At 41.5% G+C, this 16,782-nt stretch overlaps 1 protein-coding gene across 24 annotated transcripts in view; it reads left to right on the top strand.

Annotated features, from left to right (window-relative positions):
* The window catches only part of cast (calpastatin), a 212,746-nt gene extending 198,745 nt beyond the window's left edge, over positions 1 to 14,001 (top strand). For 23 of the 24 annotated variants that reach the window (XM_070884722.1, XM_070884718.1, XM_070884626.1 and 20 more), the window contains 9 exons: positions 622 to 717; positions 1,167 to 1,229; positions 2,639 to 2,737; positions 3,088 to 3,150; positions 4,559 to 4,657; positions 5,008 to 5,070; positions 7,637 to 7,735; positions 11,659 to 11,714; positions 12,597 to 14,001. In XM_070884722.1, the coding sequence (XP_070740823.1) occupies positions 622 to 717; positions 1,167 to 1,229; positions 2,639 to 2,737; positions 3,088 to 3,150; positions 4,559 to 4,657; positions 5,008 to 5,070; positions 7,637 to 7,735; positions 11,659 to 11,700 (624 nt within the window). In that variant the 3' untranslated portion in view covers positions 11,701 to 11,714; positions 12,597 to 14,001. The remainder of the gene's footprint in view (positions 1 to 621; positions 718 to 1,166; positions 1,230 to 2,638; positions 2,738 to 3,087; positions 3,151 to 4,558; positions 4,658 to 5,007; positions 5,071 to 7,636; positions 7,736 to 11,658; positions 11,715 to 12,596) is intronic. The other variant, XM_070884568.1, reaches the window with a different exon arrangement.
* Positions 14,002 to 16,782: the final 2,781 nt, after the last annotated feature.

Here is a 16,782-nt window from a genome sequence, read left to right as displayed (position 1 = left end):
CACAACCTTCTGACCCAGAGGCATGAACCAAGGATGGCATCCTATTCATGAGCTCATTGCACTTGTTGGAGGTGATGGTGGAAGGGAATAGTGGAGGAAAAAGGCCAGTGGTTATCTTTGCTCTCCTGGATGATGCTGGACAGTAAGGCTTGATAGTGCTCGATCAATGGTGCAGCCATATCCAGTGATGGATGACTAATCCTGTTGTAAGCTAGATATGCTCAATTCTACACCACGTGGACTTGATGGAGGATGGGGATCAGACCAGAAGGAACGATGAGGATGTGAGCGAGTAAAGGATTTGCTGCAGGCAAGGGCATCAAATTAATCAGCTTGTAAGCTCTCAATCTTATTGATAGAAATGCGTGAATGTTGCCTCCCTTTAGCCCTGGAGTCTCATTGACATGCTCGGGCTACACATGTCACAATCTCCAGGTATAATTCTATTCATAACAACCTAGTATAGATTTTTTACAGGCACCACAGCAGATTTACAGTAAATTTGATTACCTAAATGCTGATTTCATTTAGTTAGCATTACCAAAAATTTCTTGAAGCACAATATATGGATATTTGTAAATTTAGATTTTAAAAAAATATATTTTTTTGTCATATTTTCAGGAATCAGATGCTACCAAGAAGAAAGCTGAACGAGTGGGAGAAACTGAAGAATCGATACCGCCTGCATACAGATTTACAGAACAAATTGATCCTAAGGTGCAGGGCAACTATTAGTTTGCATTAAGTCAATAATTGTTTCAATATTTTACTATTTTCAAAATATTTCTATATACAGAACAGCTAGAAAAATGTTAAACTTAAAAATACTTTTGTAATTATGGTACAACAGCAGAAATGATTCTAAAATCACAGTAATTATAAAAGTATAAATCCTGAATAGTTAAACTAAAGTTAGTACACTCCAATACTCTCCATTGATTTAATCCAACTATATAATAATTAAATGCTGTGATTATTCAGCTTACTGATCAAATGAGGTTTACACTAGTGTGTGCACACCCCATTTACACTGGAGTGATTTCTTTTTGGAAGACTGGAGTAATTTACAATATTTGTGTTGTTGCTTTACCAACTGCTTTCAATTCTAAATAATTCTGTTGGCGCTAAGACAAATCTGATTGATTTAAATGTATTTTTTGCAACAGGATAAAGGTAAACTGGCCTTTCCCTCCACTGGTCCAGTAGAAAAACCAAAGGCAACAGAGAAGGTAAAACTCAAATGATTTTATTCTTGAAGGAGATTTTGGAACCCGATAGGAAAACTCTTGAAAACACTATTCCGTCCGTGTGTCAGTGCCTTTTGTGAACTTATATTAAAGGCAGTGGTGGAAGTTTGTTAAAGGATACCAACTGACTCAGTGCCAGGGTTAGGAGGAGCAGTGATACTCCAGTTAATGCCCAACATTGCAGGACCCCACACTCTCAGATTCTGAGTTTTGGCAGAAACAAAATGATTAGTGTGTCTTTCATCCTTCTTACTGTCGGGCAGGAGAAGAGAAACATGAAGGTACTTAGAACATAAAAAATCTGAGCAGAGAAAAGATAATTCATCCCATCACTTCTTCTACCCCCTGAGATGCCCCTTTAGAGAGAGAGGGCCTTGTGAGGACTCCTCTCCATCCGTTTTGGCCCCCAGCACTTAGCAGCTAAAGGCCCCAGTCTTAACCGAGGCTTTAGTGGAACATAGATTTCAATCTTCAGAGTGACTTTGCACCTTTAAGTTTCTTCGATGGCTCTTCTAGTGCTTCAGTACCATCGATATTTTGCTGTCTGCACTGATAGCGACTCTCTTGGCAGTGTGAATCCCACCAGGAAATCACACCAAGCAAGCAACTTTCAGGGAGGTGGACATTCCCCCCAGAAATGAGTTTCCCAGCCCAATTCTCATCTTTAATGTGGTCAGCAACTAAGTTTGTTTAAGAGTATGTGAAAAGGATATGGCATTTCAGGGCTGATTTGACAGAGGAAGCCTTGTTTATGCTATCTATATGTTTTGTAATGCAACTTGTATGTGGAAATGGATGAATGACAAAACATTGGTTTCATTTCCCTTCATTTTTAACTGTCATTTAATCCTTTGCCTGTTCATTTTTGCTAAAGGCTTCTAATGAGTGAGCTGACTATTCCAAAAACTCTAAGAATTTGTGTCTCTTCCACTCCCCCACCCCCCAATTTTAGCACTCCTTTAATTGTTTCTGTCCCTTTAAATTTCACTTACACCACTTTGTCTTGAGATTTTGGACAGTGAGGGGGCGGTCTTTAGATTCAAACTGCTCTTTGTCATCCACTCCCACTTTAGCTTCTTTTGTAATAGTTAGTAAAGGAACACCCACTCTGCTGTTCCACATCTGTATCAGTTGGTTCAGGGCGACATTGGTAGAAGTTATCTGCTGCTAATGGAAGTGGTGCATGGCTTGTGAGGACCTAAAAGGAAGAATTTTTTTAAGAAAACAGGGCGGTAAAGAGAGACACAAGCCATTTTTTAAAATGTTGCCATAGTATTGTGGAGTTGAAGCATTTGTATGCTTCAATTAACTTGATTTTACTCAGTGTATCTCAAATCTGTTTTATCTGAATTATGTTTAAGATTGATTAAATGGGTCATGTTTACTGACAGTTACTGACAAAGTCCGATCTGGTAGAAGCTCTGTCATCAGATTTCGACACCTGTTCTTCAGCTTCACATTCTGTGACACAGGTCTCCAAGGAGAAAGAGGTATGGTTTATTTCTACCCTTGTATGTGTATTGAACTGCAAAATCCTTTTTCGGAAAAATGTTTCATTCTTTAAATGACCCATTAAACAATCTAATATGTTCTGTATCTGTAATTAAAATTAGTACACTCCAATACTCTCCATTGATTAAATGCTGTGGTTATTCAGCTTACTGAACCAATGAGGTTTACACTAGTGTGTGCACAAAACATTTACACTGGAGTGATTTCTCTTTGGAAGACAGGAGTAATTTACAATATATTTGTGTTGTTGCTTTACCAGTTGCTTTCAATTCTAAATAATTCTGTTGGCGCTAAGACAAATCTGATTTAAATGTATTTTTTGCAACAGGATAAAGGTAAACAGGCCTTTCCCTCCACTGGTCCAGGAGCAAAACCAAAGGCAACAGAGAAGGTAAAACTCAAATGATTTTCTTCTTGAAGGAGATTTTGGAACCTGATAGGAGAACTCTTGAAAACACTATTCCATCCGTGTGTCAGTGACCCTCGAACTTATATTAAAGGCAGTGGTGGAAGTTTGTTAAAGGATACCAACTGACTCAGTGCCAGGGTTACGATGAGCAGTGATACTCCAGTTAATGCCCAACATTGCAGGACCCCACACTCTCAGATTCTGAGTTTTGGAAGAAACAAAATGATTAGTGTGTCTTTCATCCTGCTTACTGTCGGGCAGGAGAAGAGAAACATGAAGGTACTTAGAACATAAAAAATCTGAGCAGAGAAAAGATAATTCATCCCATCACTTCTTCTACCCCCTGAGATGCCCCTTTAGAGAGAGAGGGCCTTGTGAGGACTCCTCTCCATCCGTTTTGGCCCCCAGCACTTAGCAGCTAAAGGCCCCAGTCTTAACCGAGGCTTTAGTGGGACATAGATTTCAATCTTCAGAGTGGCTTTGCACCTTTAAGTTTCTTCGATGGCTCTTCTAGTGCTTCAGTACCATCGATATTTTGCTGTCTGCACTGATAGCGACTCTCTTGGCAGTGTGAATCCCACCAGGAAATCACAGCAAGCAAGCAACTTTCAGGGAGGTGGACATTCCCCCCAGAAATGAGTTTCCCAGCCCAATTCTCATCTTTAATGTGGTCAGCAACTAAGTTTGTTTAAGAGTATGTGAAAAGGATGTGGCATTTCAGGGCTGATTTGACAGAGGAAGCCTTGTTTATGCTATCTATATGTTTTGTAATGCAACTTGTATGTGGAAATGGATGAATGACAAAACATTGGTTTCATTTCCCTTCATTTTTAGCTGTCATTTAATCCTTTGCCTGTTCATTTTTGCTAAAGGCTTCTAATGAGTGAGCTGACAATTTAAAAACTCTTAAGAATTCGTGTCTCTTCCACTCCCCCCACCCCCCAATTTTAGCACTCCTTTAATTGTTTCTGTCCCTTTAAATTTCACTTACACCACTTTGTCTTGAGATTTCGGACAGTGAGGGGGCGGTCTTTAGATTCAAACTGCTCTTTGTCATCCACTCCCACTTTAGCTTCTTTTGTAATAGTTAGTAAAGGAACACCCACTCTGCTGTTCCACATCTGTATCAGTTGGCTCAGGGCGACATTGGTAGAAGTTATCTGCTGCTAATGGAAATGGTGCATGGCTTGTGAGGACCTAAAAGGAAGAATTTTTTTAAGAAAACAGGGCGGTAAAGAGAGACACAAGCCATTTTTTAAAATGTTGCCATAGTATTGTGGAGTTGAAGCATTTGTATGCTTCAATTAACTTGATTTTACTCAGTGTATCTCAAATCTGTTTTATCTGAATTATGTTTAAGATTGATTAAATGGGTCATGTTTACTGACAGTTACAGACAAAGTCCGATCTGGTAGAAGCTCTGTCATCAGATTTCGACACCTGTTCTTCAGCTTCACATTCTGTGACACAGGTCTCCAAGGAGAAAGAGGTATGGTTTATTTCTACCCGTGTATGTGTATTGAACTGCAAAATCCTTTTTCGTAAAAATGTTTCATTCTTTAAATGACCCATTAAACAATCTAATATGTTCTGTATTTGTAATTAAAATTAGTACACTCCAATACTCTCCATTGATTAAATGCTGTGGTTATTCAGCTTACTGAACCAATGAGGATTACACTAGTGTGTGCACAAAACATTTACACTGGAGTGATTTCTCTTTGGAAGACTGGAGTAATTTACAATATATTTGTGTTGTTGCTTTGCCAGTTGCTTTCAATTCTAAATAATTCTGTTGGCGCTAAGACAAATCTGATTTAAATGTATTTTTTGCAACAGGATAAAGGTAAACAGGCCTTTCCCTCCACTGGTCCAGGAGCAAAACCAAAGGCAACAGAGAAGGTAAAACTCAAATGATTTTCTTCTTGAAGGAGAATTTGGAACCCGATAGGAGAACTCTTGAAAACACTATTCCAGGCGTGTGTCAGTGACCCTCGAACTTATATTAAAGGCAGTGGTGGAAGTTTGTTAAAGGATACCAACTGACTCAGTGCCAGGGTTACGATGAGCAGTGATACTCCAGTTAATGCCCAACATTGCAGGACCCCACACTCTCAGATTCTGAGTTTTGGAAGAAACAAAATGATTAGTGTGTCTTCCATCCTGCTTACTGTCGGGCAGGAGAAGAGAAACATGAAGGTACTTAGAACATAAAAAATCTGAGCAGAGAAAAGATAATTCATCCCATCACTTCTTCTACCCCCTGAGATGCCCCTTTAGAGAGAGAGGGCCTTGTGAGGACTCCTCTCCATCCGTTTTGGCCCCCAGCACTTAGCATCTAAAGGCCCCAGTCTTAACCGAGGCTTTAGTGGGACATAGATTTCAATCTTCAGAGTGGCTTTGCACCTTTAAGTTTCTTCGATGGCTCTTCTAGTGCTTCAGTACCATCGATATTTTGCTGTCTGCACTGATAGCGACTCTCTTGGCAGTGTGAATCCCACCAGGAAATCACACTAAGCAAGCAACTTCCCCCAGAAATGAGTTTCCCAGCCCAATTCTCATCTTTAATGCGGTCAGCAACTAAGTTTGTTTAAGAGTATGTGAAAAGGATATGGCATTTCAGGGCTGATTTGACAGAGGAAGCCTTGTTTATGCTATCTATTGGAGAATCATTTGTTTTATAATGCAACTTGTATGTGGAAATGGATGAATGACAAAACATTGGTTTCATTTCCCTTCATTTTTAACTGTCATTTAATCCCTTGCCTGTTCATTTTTGTGAAAGGCTTCTAATGAGTGAGCTGACTATTTTAACTTTTGACAAGGTTCCACGCAAGATTAGTGTGCAAAATTAAAGCACATGGTATTAGGGTAATGTATTGATGTGGATAGAAAACTGGTTGGCAGACAGGAAAAAAAGAGTAGGAATAAACGGGTCCTTTTCAGAACGGCAGGCAGTGACTAGTGGGGTCCCGCAAGGTTCAGTCCTGGGCCCACAGCTATTTACAATATACATTAATGATTTGGACAAAGGAATTGAATGTAATATCTCCAAGTTTGCAGATGACGCTAAGCTGGGTGGCGGTGTGATCTGTGAGAAGGATGCTAAGAGGCTGCAGGGTGATTGGACAGGTTAGGTGAATATACTGCATCTGCCATGCATTTGCCCAATGTGGATAAATGTGAGGTTATCCATTTTGGTGGCAAAAACAGGAAGAAAGATTTTCTGAATGGTGACAGATTAGGAAAAGGGGAGGTGCAACGAGACCTGGGTGTCATGGTACATCAGTCATTGAAGGTAGGCATGCAGGTACAGCAGGCAGTAAAGAAAGCAAATGGTAGAGTATTTGAGTATAGGAGCAGGGAGGTCTTACTGCAGTTGTACAGGGCCTTGGTGAGACCACACCTTGAGTACTGTGTGCAGTTTTGGTCTCCTAATCTGAGGAAGGCCTTGCTTGCTATTGAGGGAGTGCAGCAAAGGTTCACCAGACTAATTCCCGGGATGGCAGGACTGACATATGAAGAAAGACTGGATTGACTAGGCTTATATTCACCGGAATTTAGAAGAATGAGAGGAGATTTCATAAAAACATATAAAATTCTGACGGGATTGGACAGGTTAGATGCAGGAAGAATGTTCCCAATACTGGGGAAGTCCAGAACCAGGGGTCACAGGATAAAGGGGTAAGCCATTTAGGACCAAGATGAGGAGAATCTTCTTCACTGAGAGTTGTGAACCAGTGGAATTGTCTACCACAGAAAGTTGTCAAGGCCATTTCATTAGATATATACAAAAGGGTGATAGATGTGGTCCTTATTGCTAAAGGGATCAAAGGGTATGGAGAGAAAGCAGCAATGGGGTACTGAAGTTGCATGATCAGCTATGATCATATTGAATGGTGGTGCAGGCTCGAAGGGCCGAATGGCCTGATCCTGCACCTATTTTCTATGTTTCTAAAGACTCTGAGAATTCTTGTCTCCTCCACTCACTGCACCGCCCCCCCCCCCCCCCTACAATTTTGGCACTCCTTTAATTGTTCCTGTCCCTTTAAATTTCACTTACACTGCTTTGTCTTGAGATTTCGGACAGGGAGGGGGTGGTCTTTAGATTCAAAGTGCTCTTTTTCATCCACTCCCACTTTAGCTTATTTTGTAATAGTTAGTAAATGAACACCCACTCTGCTATTCCAGATGCTGTATCAGTTGGCTCAGGGTGACATTGGTAGAAGTTACCTGTTGCTAATGGAAATGGTGCATGGCTTGTAAGGACCTAAAAGGAAAAAACTTTTTAAAAAAAACAAGGAGGTAAAGAGAGACACAAGCCATGCTACCTTTTTAAAATGTTGCCATAGTATTGTGACATAAGCATTTTTATGCTTAAATTAGCTTGATTTCACTCAATGTATCTCAGATCTGTTTTATCTGAATTATGTTTGAGATTGATTAAATAGGTCATGTTTACTGACAGTTACTGACAAAGTCCGATCTGGTAGAAGGTCTGTCACCAGATTTCGACACCTGTTCTTCAGCTTCACATTCTGTGGCACATGTCTCCGAGGTGAAAGAGGTATGGTTTATTTCTACCTGTGTGTATATGTATTCCATGTATTGAACTGAAAAATTATTTTTCTGAAAAATCTTTCATTCTTTAAATGACACATTAAACAATCTATTATGTTCTGTACTTGCATGTGATTAAAATAGTTCTTAGATATATTAAAATATATTTAAATAAATGCTTATTTTCATTATTGTCAAAAGCTGTGCTGGATTTCTAAGACTCCAGAATTTACCTGGACAAACAACATGCTATGAAATTACTTTTATTCCTTTAGTGCTTTATGTATGGATGTGTGTAATTATCTCCTATTTAATACCATAGAATATATTTTCATCATTAACCTAATTTGCTTTGCCCCTGGAAGCTCCCTGATCCAGAATCAGTGGATGGAAAATCATGTGCTGCATTTCCCAAGCTGTACTGTTTGTGGGTACTGCTGCCTGCTCAGGCCCTAGATTGTAGAATCGCTCCTCACAGTTCTCGAGCAGATTTCCCATGTCTCCTACAACATAGAAACAGGAGTAGGCCATTCAGTTCCTCAAGCCTGTTCCGCCATTCAATAGGATCATGGCTGATCTGTATCTCAGTTCCATTTACCAAGGACCAAGGAAGCTGACAGCACTTTGCATAAATTTGATGACCTACAGATTGGATCAGCTCGGTCTTTTGAAACATTTTTTCTCTTTGTTCCTGGCGTACCTCGCTGTTGATTTCTTAGTACCAGGACTAATATGTATATGTACACAGATACACACTGGTGTTTTAATACTGGAATAGCCCTGCCTACAAATCACAATCTCTCACTCGAGCAAAAAATAAAAGAATTATAAATAACAGAATATACAGCACAGAAGGAGGCCATTTTGTCTATTGTGCCTGTGCCAATGCTAGCTTTTCAGCTGAAACTATTTACCTCATTGCACTTGGAGTAAAGAAACACCTAGGTGCAGCCAAGAGAGAAATGTCGGGCCCTCACATACCTGTAACAAAGCCTGCCCAATTTTTCATCCATTAATTTAAATGGGCAGATAATCAGGCAAGTTTCACTGATGGACTGGTGATTCTCCTTGTCCAATTTTCCTTTATGTCAAGTACAATAACCTGGAAATCTGCCCATCTTCGTAAATCCAGGAAGGGAAAAGTAGCACCTGAATCCTGGCACCAGTAATATCTCTCAACCAACTGTGAATAAATTGGGAGAAATTCATCCAATAGTGTGGATTCCTAGGATCCCATAGAAACATTGAAAATAGGTGCAGGAGTAAGCCATTCGGTCCTTCAAGCCTGCACCGCCATCAATATGATCATGGCTGATCATGCAACGTCAGTACCCCACTCCCGCCTTCTCTCCATACCCCCTGATCCTTTTAGCCGTAAGGGCTACATCTAACTCCCTCTTGAATATATCCAATGAACTGGACTCAACATCTTTCTGTGGTAGAGAATTCCACAGGCTCATCACTATCTGGGTGAAAACGTTTCTCCTCATCTCGGTCCTATATGGCTTACCCCTTATCCTTGGACTGTGACCCCTGGTTTTGGACTTCCCCAACATCGGGAACGTTCTTCCTGCATCTAACCTGTCCAGTCCCGTCAGAATTTTATATGCTTCTATGAGATCTCCTCTCATTCTTCTAAATTCCAGTGGATATAAGCCTAGTCGATCCAGTCTTTCTTCATATGTCAGTCCTGCCATCCCAGGAATTAGTCTGGTGAACCTTTACTGCACTCCCTCAATAGCAAGCAAGTCCTTCCTCAGATTAGGAGACCAAAACTGCACACAGTACTCAAGGTGTGGTCTCACCAAGGCCCTGTACAACTGCAGTAAGACCTCCCTGCTCCTATACTCAAATACTCTACCATTTGCTTTCTTTACTGCCTGCTGTACCTGCATGCCTACCTTCAATGACTGATGATCCATGACACCCAGGTCTCGTTGCACCTCCCCTTTTCCTAATCTGTTACCATTCAGAAAATCTTTCTTCCTGTTTTTGCCACCAAAATGGATAACCTCACATTTATCCACATTGGGCAAATGCATGGCAGATGCAGTATATTCACCTAACCTGTCCAAGTCACCCTGCAGCCTCTTAGCATCCTCCTCACAGCTCACACTGCCACCCAGCTTAATGTCATCTGCAAACTTGGAGATATTACACTCAGTTCCTTCGTCCAACTCAGCACTGAAGCTTGCGGCACCTCACTAGTCACTGCCTGCCATTCTGAAAAGGACCCATTTATTCCCACTCTTTGCTTCCTGTCTGTCAACTAGTTCTCTATCCACGTCAATGCATTAACTTCAATACCATGTGCCTTAATTTTGTACACTAATCTCTTGTGTGAGACTTTGTCAAAAGCTTTTTGAAAGTCCAAATACACCACATCCACTGGTTCTCCCTTATCCACTCTACTAGTTACATCCTCAAAAAAACTCTAGAAGATTTGTCAAGCCTGATTTCCTTTCCATAAATCAATGCTGGCTTGGACTGATCCTGTCACTGCTTTCCAAATGTGCTGCTATTACATCTTTAATAATTGATTCCAGCATTTTCCCCACCACCAGTGTCAGGCTAACCGGTTTATAATTCCCTGTTTTCTCTCTCCCTCCTTTTTTAAAAAGTGGTGGTACATTAGCTACCCTCCAATCCATAGGTACTGATCCAGAGTCCATGGAATTTTGGAAAATGACCACCAAATGCATCTACTATTTATAGGGCCACTTCCTTAAGTGCTCTGGGATGCAGACTATCAGGCCCTGGGGATTTATCCGTCTTCAATCCCATCAATTTCCCTAACACAATTTCCTGACTAATAAGGATTTTCCTCAGCTCCTCCTTCTCGCTAGACCCTTGGTCCCCTAGTATTTTTGGGAGGTTATTCGTGTCTTCCTTAGTGAAGACAGAACCAAAATATTTGTTCAATAGTTTTCAAGCTGGTCTGAAGTTGCGACCCCACTTGTTTTAAAAGAAACAATTTATGATTACTTTCCTCATTGGGCCTTCCTCCTTGCTCGGCTGGCCTGCTGAAGTCGCCAATTCAGTGGTTTCCATGCTAGTAATAAAATTAGCATTAAGTTTAGTCATTTTCTTAGAGTGGCTGAGGACTTTCATTCAAAGTATTCCTCTAGAATTCTGTTTTAATATTCATTGTGAATTAACATTTGCTTTACTGGATAAAATGGCACTTTCAAGACATCTGTGCAGAGTAGCCTACATTTTCTGAATCCATGCTATTTTTTTAAATTGTATGTTCTTCCTGAAGTCTAATTGAATTCATTTTCTTAATAAAAATTAAATATCTCAAAAATATATCCATGCTATGAATTATAGCATTATCCATCTTGAGCACATGCATGTCACTGAACAAAGCAAACTGCATCAGAGGAGGAGTGTGATATTCTGGATGAAATAAATATAGTGAGAGGAAGTATTAAGGGGTTTAGCAGATTTGAAAGGGCCGGATGAAATGCATCCCAGGCTGTTGAGCGAAGCAAAAAGAGGAAATAGCAGAGGCCTTGACCATCATTTTCTAGTCCTCATTCGATCTGGGCATGGTGCTGGAGGATTGGAGGACTGCTAATTTAGTACCCTTTTTTAAGAAGGGAAAAAGGGATCGGCCGAGGACATTTGTCTTACTGATGTTTAGCGTAAGGCCCATTCTTTCATCCGCTTCAGTAAATGCGTCGACTCATATAACTTTGTATATGACTTTGTATAAAATTGACTGCCAAGATGCAGCACTGCGGTCTTGCATCATTATTTTTTTGCCCCATGTAAAATAATGAGAGCCAAAATACACATAAAAGCCAAAATGTATCTTCCTGCTTCCTGCACAGAAAGCTCTGAATAGAAACAAGCTGTTTTATATTTTAACCAACAATGATATTTTATTGCAAGATTTGTTTCACCTTACTTATTCTTTTAAAACAGAAAAAAGATCCCTCTGCTACAAAGAAATCCCGTAAATATTAAAGGCTGCAAAACAGGTAATCAAAAATATGAAATGTTCAGAGTAAGTTCTTAAAATCTCTTAGTTTTTCCTCATTTGTTCAACGTCCATGTACAAATAGGATATTCATACCTTCCCAGATTAAGAGGCAAAGAAAACCCACTAGAGATTCAAGCTGTGGCACCTACAACTAAGACAGGTGATTGTGCTCCACTGCCACTGCATTTGAGACTGCACCTAGAGAGAGAGGGAGGGGATCAGAGAGAGAGATCAGGGAGCAGAGGATCAGAGAGAGAGAGGCACCAGGCATACCTTATAATGAGGTACAAGCCTAGTGAGGCTACAACACAAAACTACTTACATGCTAAACAAAAAAAGCGGCATTCTATAGCCAGAGTTACATAGTCCCATAATGTCCAGTTGCGAATGATGGTAGATAATCAAGCAACTAAATGGGAAGAGGAGGCTCCATTAACAATGGTGCAGCCCAAATCATAAGTGCAAGAGACGAGGCTGAAAGTTTGCAAGCATCTTTAGTCAGAAGTGCTAGGTGGACGATCCTACTTTACACTCCCCTGGTCCCCACCATCCGAGATGCCAGTGTCCAGCCAATCAAGTTCACTCCATGTGACAAGCAAATTCTAGTCCTTGCTTAGACCAGAGAAATACAATATTCATCCTGTCTATTCAGTAATTACAGACCTTCACCAATAATTTCCATGCGGCTTCTCCTGATCCCCTCCATAATTTCAGAGGAAGCTCCGGAGAAATAGCATAGGTGGCAGTTTATGCCATTTCTCCAGGGTATCCGCCAACATTGTGGCAGGAGATCGGGACATTCTGCGGAAATTCTCCCTCTTAGTATTTACTGGATTTAATTTTATATTTTAAACTAATGGTTTGTTTTCTTCCACTGCAGGTCCTGGTTTAAAAGCTGACCACTGTGCAAATTATTTTTTTTCATTGGGAATGTACCTCTGTATAAATATCTGTGGTTTCCTTTCAATTTTCTAAAGAGCTGCTGCAACACAATTTATGGGAATGTAATGTATTGAAAAGGCAACATTGAGCATAATAGAAATTCTAATTCAACTTTCTAATTCTAGCTTTATATTGCTATGAAACATTAAATGCTCTCTGGATGTTCTCAAACTGTATTTACATGTTTAAAAACTGAAAACTTTTTTCTAAGTGGGAAGGATGCTATATTTGTAGGAAATGTTTACCACTAAAATATTTTACAGCACAAAAAAAAGTTAGTTACATTTTTGATGTTGTGTGGCAATTGCCACAGTGTATTAGGCTGTACAGTTCTTGTGTTTTCAGTCTGAGTCAGAAAATGTCTAAAGACTTTGCAGCGTTATCAACACCGACTCCATCCCTCTCTCTGGAAACTGTTTAAGGCTGAACCAGACTGTTCACAACCTTGGTGTTATATTCAACCCCAAGATGCGCTTCCGACCACATATTCGCTCCATCACCAAGACCGCCTACTTCCACCTCTAACATCACCTGACTCCGCCCATGCCTCTGCTCATCTGCTGCTGAAACCCTCATCCATGCCTTTGCTACCTCTAGACTTGACTATTCTGTTGCTCTCCTGGCCGGCCTCCCATCTTCCACCCGACATAAACTATAGTTCATCCAAAACTCAGCTGCCCGTGTCCTAACTCGTACCAAGTCTCATTTACCCATCAACCCTTTGCTCGCTGACCAACATTGGTTCCTGGTTAAAAAAACGCCTCGATGTTAAAACTCTCATCCTTGTTTTCGAGTCCCTCCATGGCCTCGCCACTCCCTATCTCTGTAACCTCTTCCAGCCCTACAACCCTCCGAGATCTCTGCGCTCCTCCAATTCTGGCCTCTTTCCCATCCCCGATTTTAAATCGTTCCACCATTGTCAGCTATGCTTTCAGCTGCCTCGGCCCTGAGCTCTGTAATTCCCTCCCGAAACATCTCCGCCTCCTTTTAAGGTGCACCTTACAACCTACATCTTTGACCTAGCTTTTAGTCACCTGTCCTGATATCTCCTTATGTGGCTCGGTGTCAAATTTAGTTTGATAACGCTCCTGTGAAGCACCTTGGAATGTTTTACTACATTTAAAGTGGTATAAGTTGTTGAATAGTAAAATGTTTACTTTGACTGTAAAGGCCTGATATAGCTGTCCAGATATTCTATATTTTTCCTGTTGCTGCACCACATAAAGCATTTTGTTTGGAACACAACTGTTCAAGTATTCTTATGGATTATGGCTTTGGGTGTATTATAGAACCTGAATCACGTGGGTAAAAAAAGAATCTGAAAATAAAATGCAATGAACTTATAAAAAGTGTGGTTGTGGTTTTATTTGTATATTGAGTTAATTTAGGAAAGGAATTCCAGCACAAGAAAAAATCTTTTTTAAACATTTACAGCACAAACTTTGAGACCAGCACCATTGATATGCTCTGGCATCGTTTAAAAACAGTATCCGAGAGATCTGGGTCCACGACTTGTCAGCTGAGGATGACTATCTCCTGACCTTCCAGTTAATGTCTTCCTGATCATCTTTGTTTTTTATCTCAAAGACTGGAGAATTTGATCGAGACAATGAATTTCTATTAAAACTCTATATGAGTTCAATAAATATCTTATATTCTCCACATTGATTCAGTTCAGGAGTGGAATGAGTGAATATATGGGCTCAATTTTCCCGGGTCAATTAGTGCCGTTTTTTTGGGCATACTTATTTTTTTCCAAGTTTCCCCCTGTGATCTGCGCTGGCGTAACTGACTTATTCACGATTTTTGTAAGCCAGTTTTTTTTTTTTACGCTCCCTCATGTCTGCGCCGGTTTTTATAATTTTTCATAGTTTGGCCAACATTTTTTCCTCTTAAGTCAGTGTATCTGGCCACTCCCGAAAAACCTTCTGGGCACTTAAGAAAACCAGCGCACATTGTGAAATCGGTGCTGAAAGTCGCCATTGTTTTTAAATCGAAGATTTTGGAGGGAGTCAAGAAAACTGTCAAAATCAATAATAAAGTTCAATTTTTTTTTTACCTGTCAACGTAGTAAATGTTGGATTTCAGAAGTTTTCTCTTTTTTTTTTACTCACTCACACACCACCACCGAACGTCTTGAAACAGGGCTGCAGGGTTGTAGCTTTGCCGGCAGAATCGGCCCCACGCCCGGACACAGGGGCTCGGGGCTCAGCTAGAAAACAAGCTGTGGGGGGGAGGGGAGAGAGAGAGAGCGCAAGGTGCCGATTGGAAGGCTTCTAAAGACTGCAATGAGTGGGAGGAGGGAGGGGGGAGAGATAAGGGGAGAAGTTACAAGACTGCAATTAGTTGGCTGGAAAACAAGCCCGGGGGGGGGGCGAGGTGCCAATCGGAAGGTTTCTGCACTGAGCCCACAGTGAGTACGGAGGAGGGGGGTGGGGAGAAGTCACAAGACCTTGGATGTGGTCCATCCATACAGACCTTGGGGGGGAGAGAGAACTATGAACCTGTCTTGCCTGCTTTCCTACTGTTTTGAGCTGCTTTCAAAGGTAAAATTTAAGTAAGGGGGCTATACCTTGTGTGAACCTTCTGCATCATGGTGCTACGTTAGAGACAATTGATTCGACGTCATCGCATCAGAAACATCAGAACCCGTAGGGTGCTGGGCAGGAGGCCTTGCCCATCTCGGGTATATCGAGACAGGCGTGCATACCTCCACCTGAGTGATGCAGACTGTGTCAGAAGGCTGCATTTCTGCAAAGAAGTTGTAACTGAAATCTGGGAGTTGGTCAAAGCAGACCTGCAACCTGGAAGCATCAGGAGGACTGCTTTGTCAGTTGAAGTGAAGGTTACAGGTGCACTTTCATTCTATGCCTCCGGCTCATTTCAAGTTACAGCTGGGGATGTGTGTGCCATCTCTCAACATGCAATACATGTCTGCATTCACCAGGTGACAGCTGCACTGTATGCACGGAGGAATTATTTCATAAAGTTCACCGTGACCGCCCAGACAATGCGTCACTGGGCTGTGGGCTTCTCCAGGATTGCTGGCTTCCCAAAGGTACAGAGCTGCATTGATTGTACCCACGTCGCCTTGCGAGCACCTTTGGAGGACTCCAATATGTACAGGAACAGAAAAGGCTTCCACTCCATTAATGTACAGCCCGTGTGTGACGTCATGCATCATATCATGTCAGTCAATGCAAGATACCCTGGGAGCACCCATGATGTGATCATCCTATGCAACAGTGTTATATCTGCCATGTTTCAGCAGCAGCCAGAAAGGCAGAGCTGGCTACTGGGAGACAAAGGGTACGGCCTTGCCACCTGGCTCATAATGCCCCTAGTTCTGCAAATGGTTAGCAACAGAGGAGGGAGCAGGATGGGTGGCATGAGTAGGCTCACACATCGAAGGCCAGGCAGCAGGCTGGTTTGAAGGACCATGATGAATTTGCAGGACTTACCCCCTCCCTCGAGTGTGGGTCCAGCTTGTGCAGTACTGATTGCTTTTTTCCAGGCAGGACCCATCAAAGCAGCGACCCTCTCTTCCAAGGGTATCAATGGGTGCAGAGTTGCTGGGCCTCCTCCTGTTCGAGTTCTTTCACTTTTATTATGTGCCACCTTCCTCTGCAAAGATGAAAACCTAATTTTTTAAAGAGGGTGTCTTTCTGCTGGGTGGGACATACGGATGGTCATATTTACAATTGCAATTCCAGTTAATAAATGAAAATATTACTTACACTAACTAGTTGACCAAGGTCCTGCCACTACTTTTTACTGGCCTCCAGATCTCGTGGTGGTCACCATTGCACAGTAATCTTCTGCAACTTGGTTCCAGCGTTTCTTCATTTCTTTCGGTGGAACTTTTATGTGATCTCTGCTGGTGTCCAGCTCCTGCCTTCTGTTCCCAATCACAGTAACTAGTGCCTCCACATCTTCCTGCAAGAAATTCTTGGTCCTTGCACCACGTTGCATCTTGTATTGCTGCAGATCCAATTTTCCCAATGCTCTCACACAGCACTCCTCCTCACACACACAACTGGCTCTTTAAAAATTGCCGATTGCCAACACAAAGCTGTACTGCGCATGCGCGTCCATTGCAACGACGTCAAACATAACTTTTTTTT

Source organism: Pristiophorus japonicus, chromosome 1 (genome assembly GCF_044704955.1).
Source record: "Pristiophorus japonicus isolate sPriJap1 chromosome 1, sPriJap1.hap1, whole genome shotgun sequence".
NCBI lineage: Eukaryota > Metazoa > Chordata > Chondrichthyes > Pristiophoridae > Pristiophorus > Pristiophorus japonicus.
Note: the sequence above shows the minus strand (reverse complement) of the source record. Positions and strands in the feature narration are given on the sequence as shown.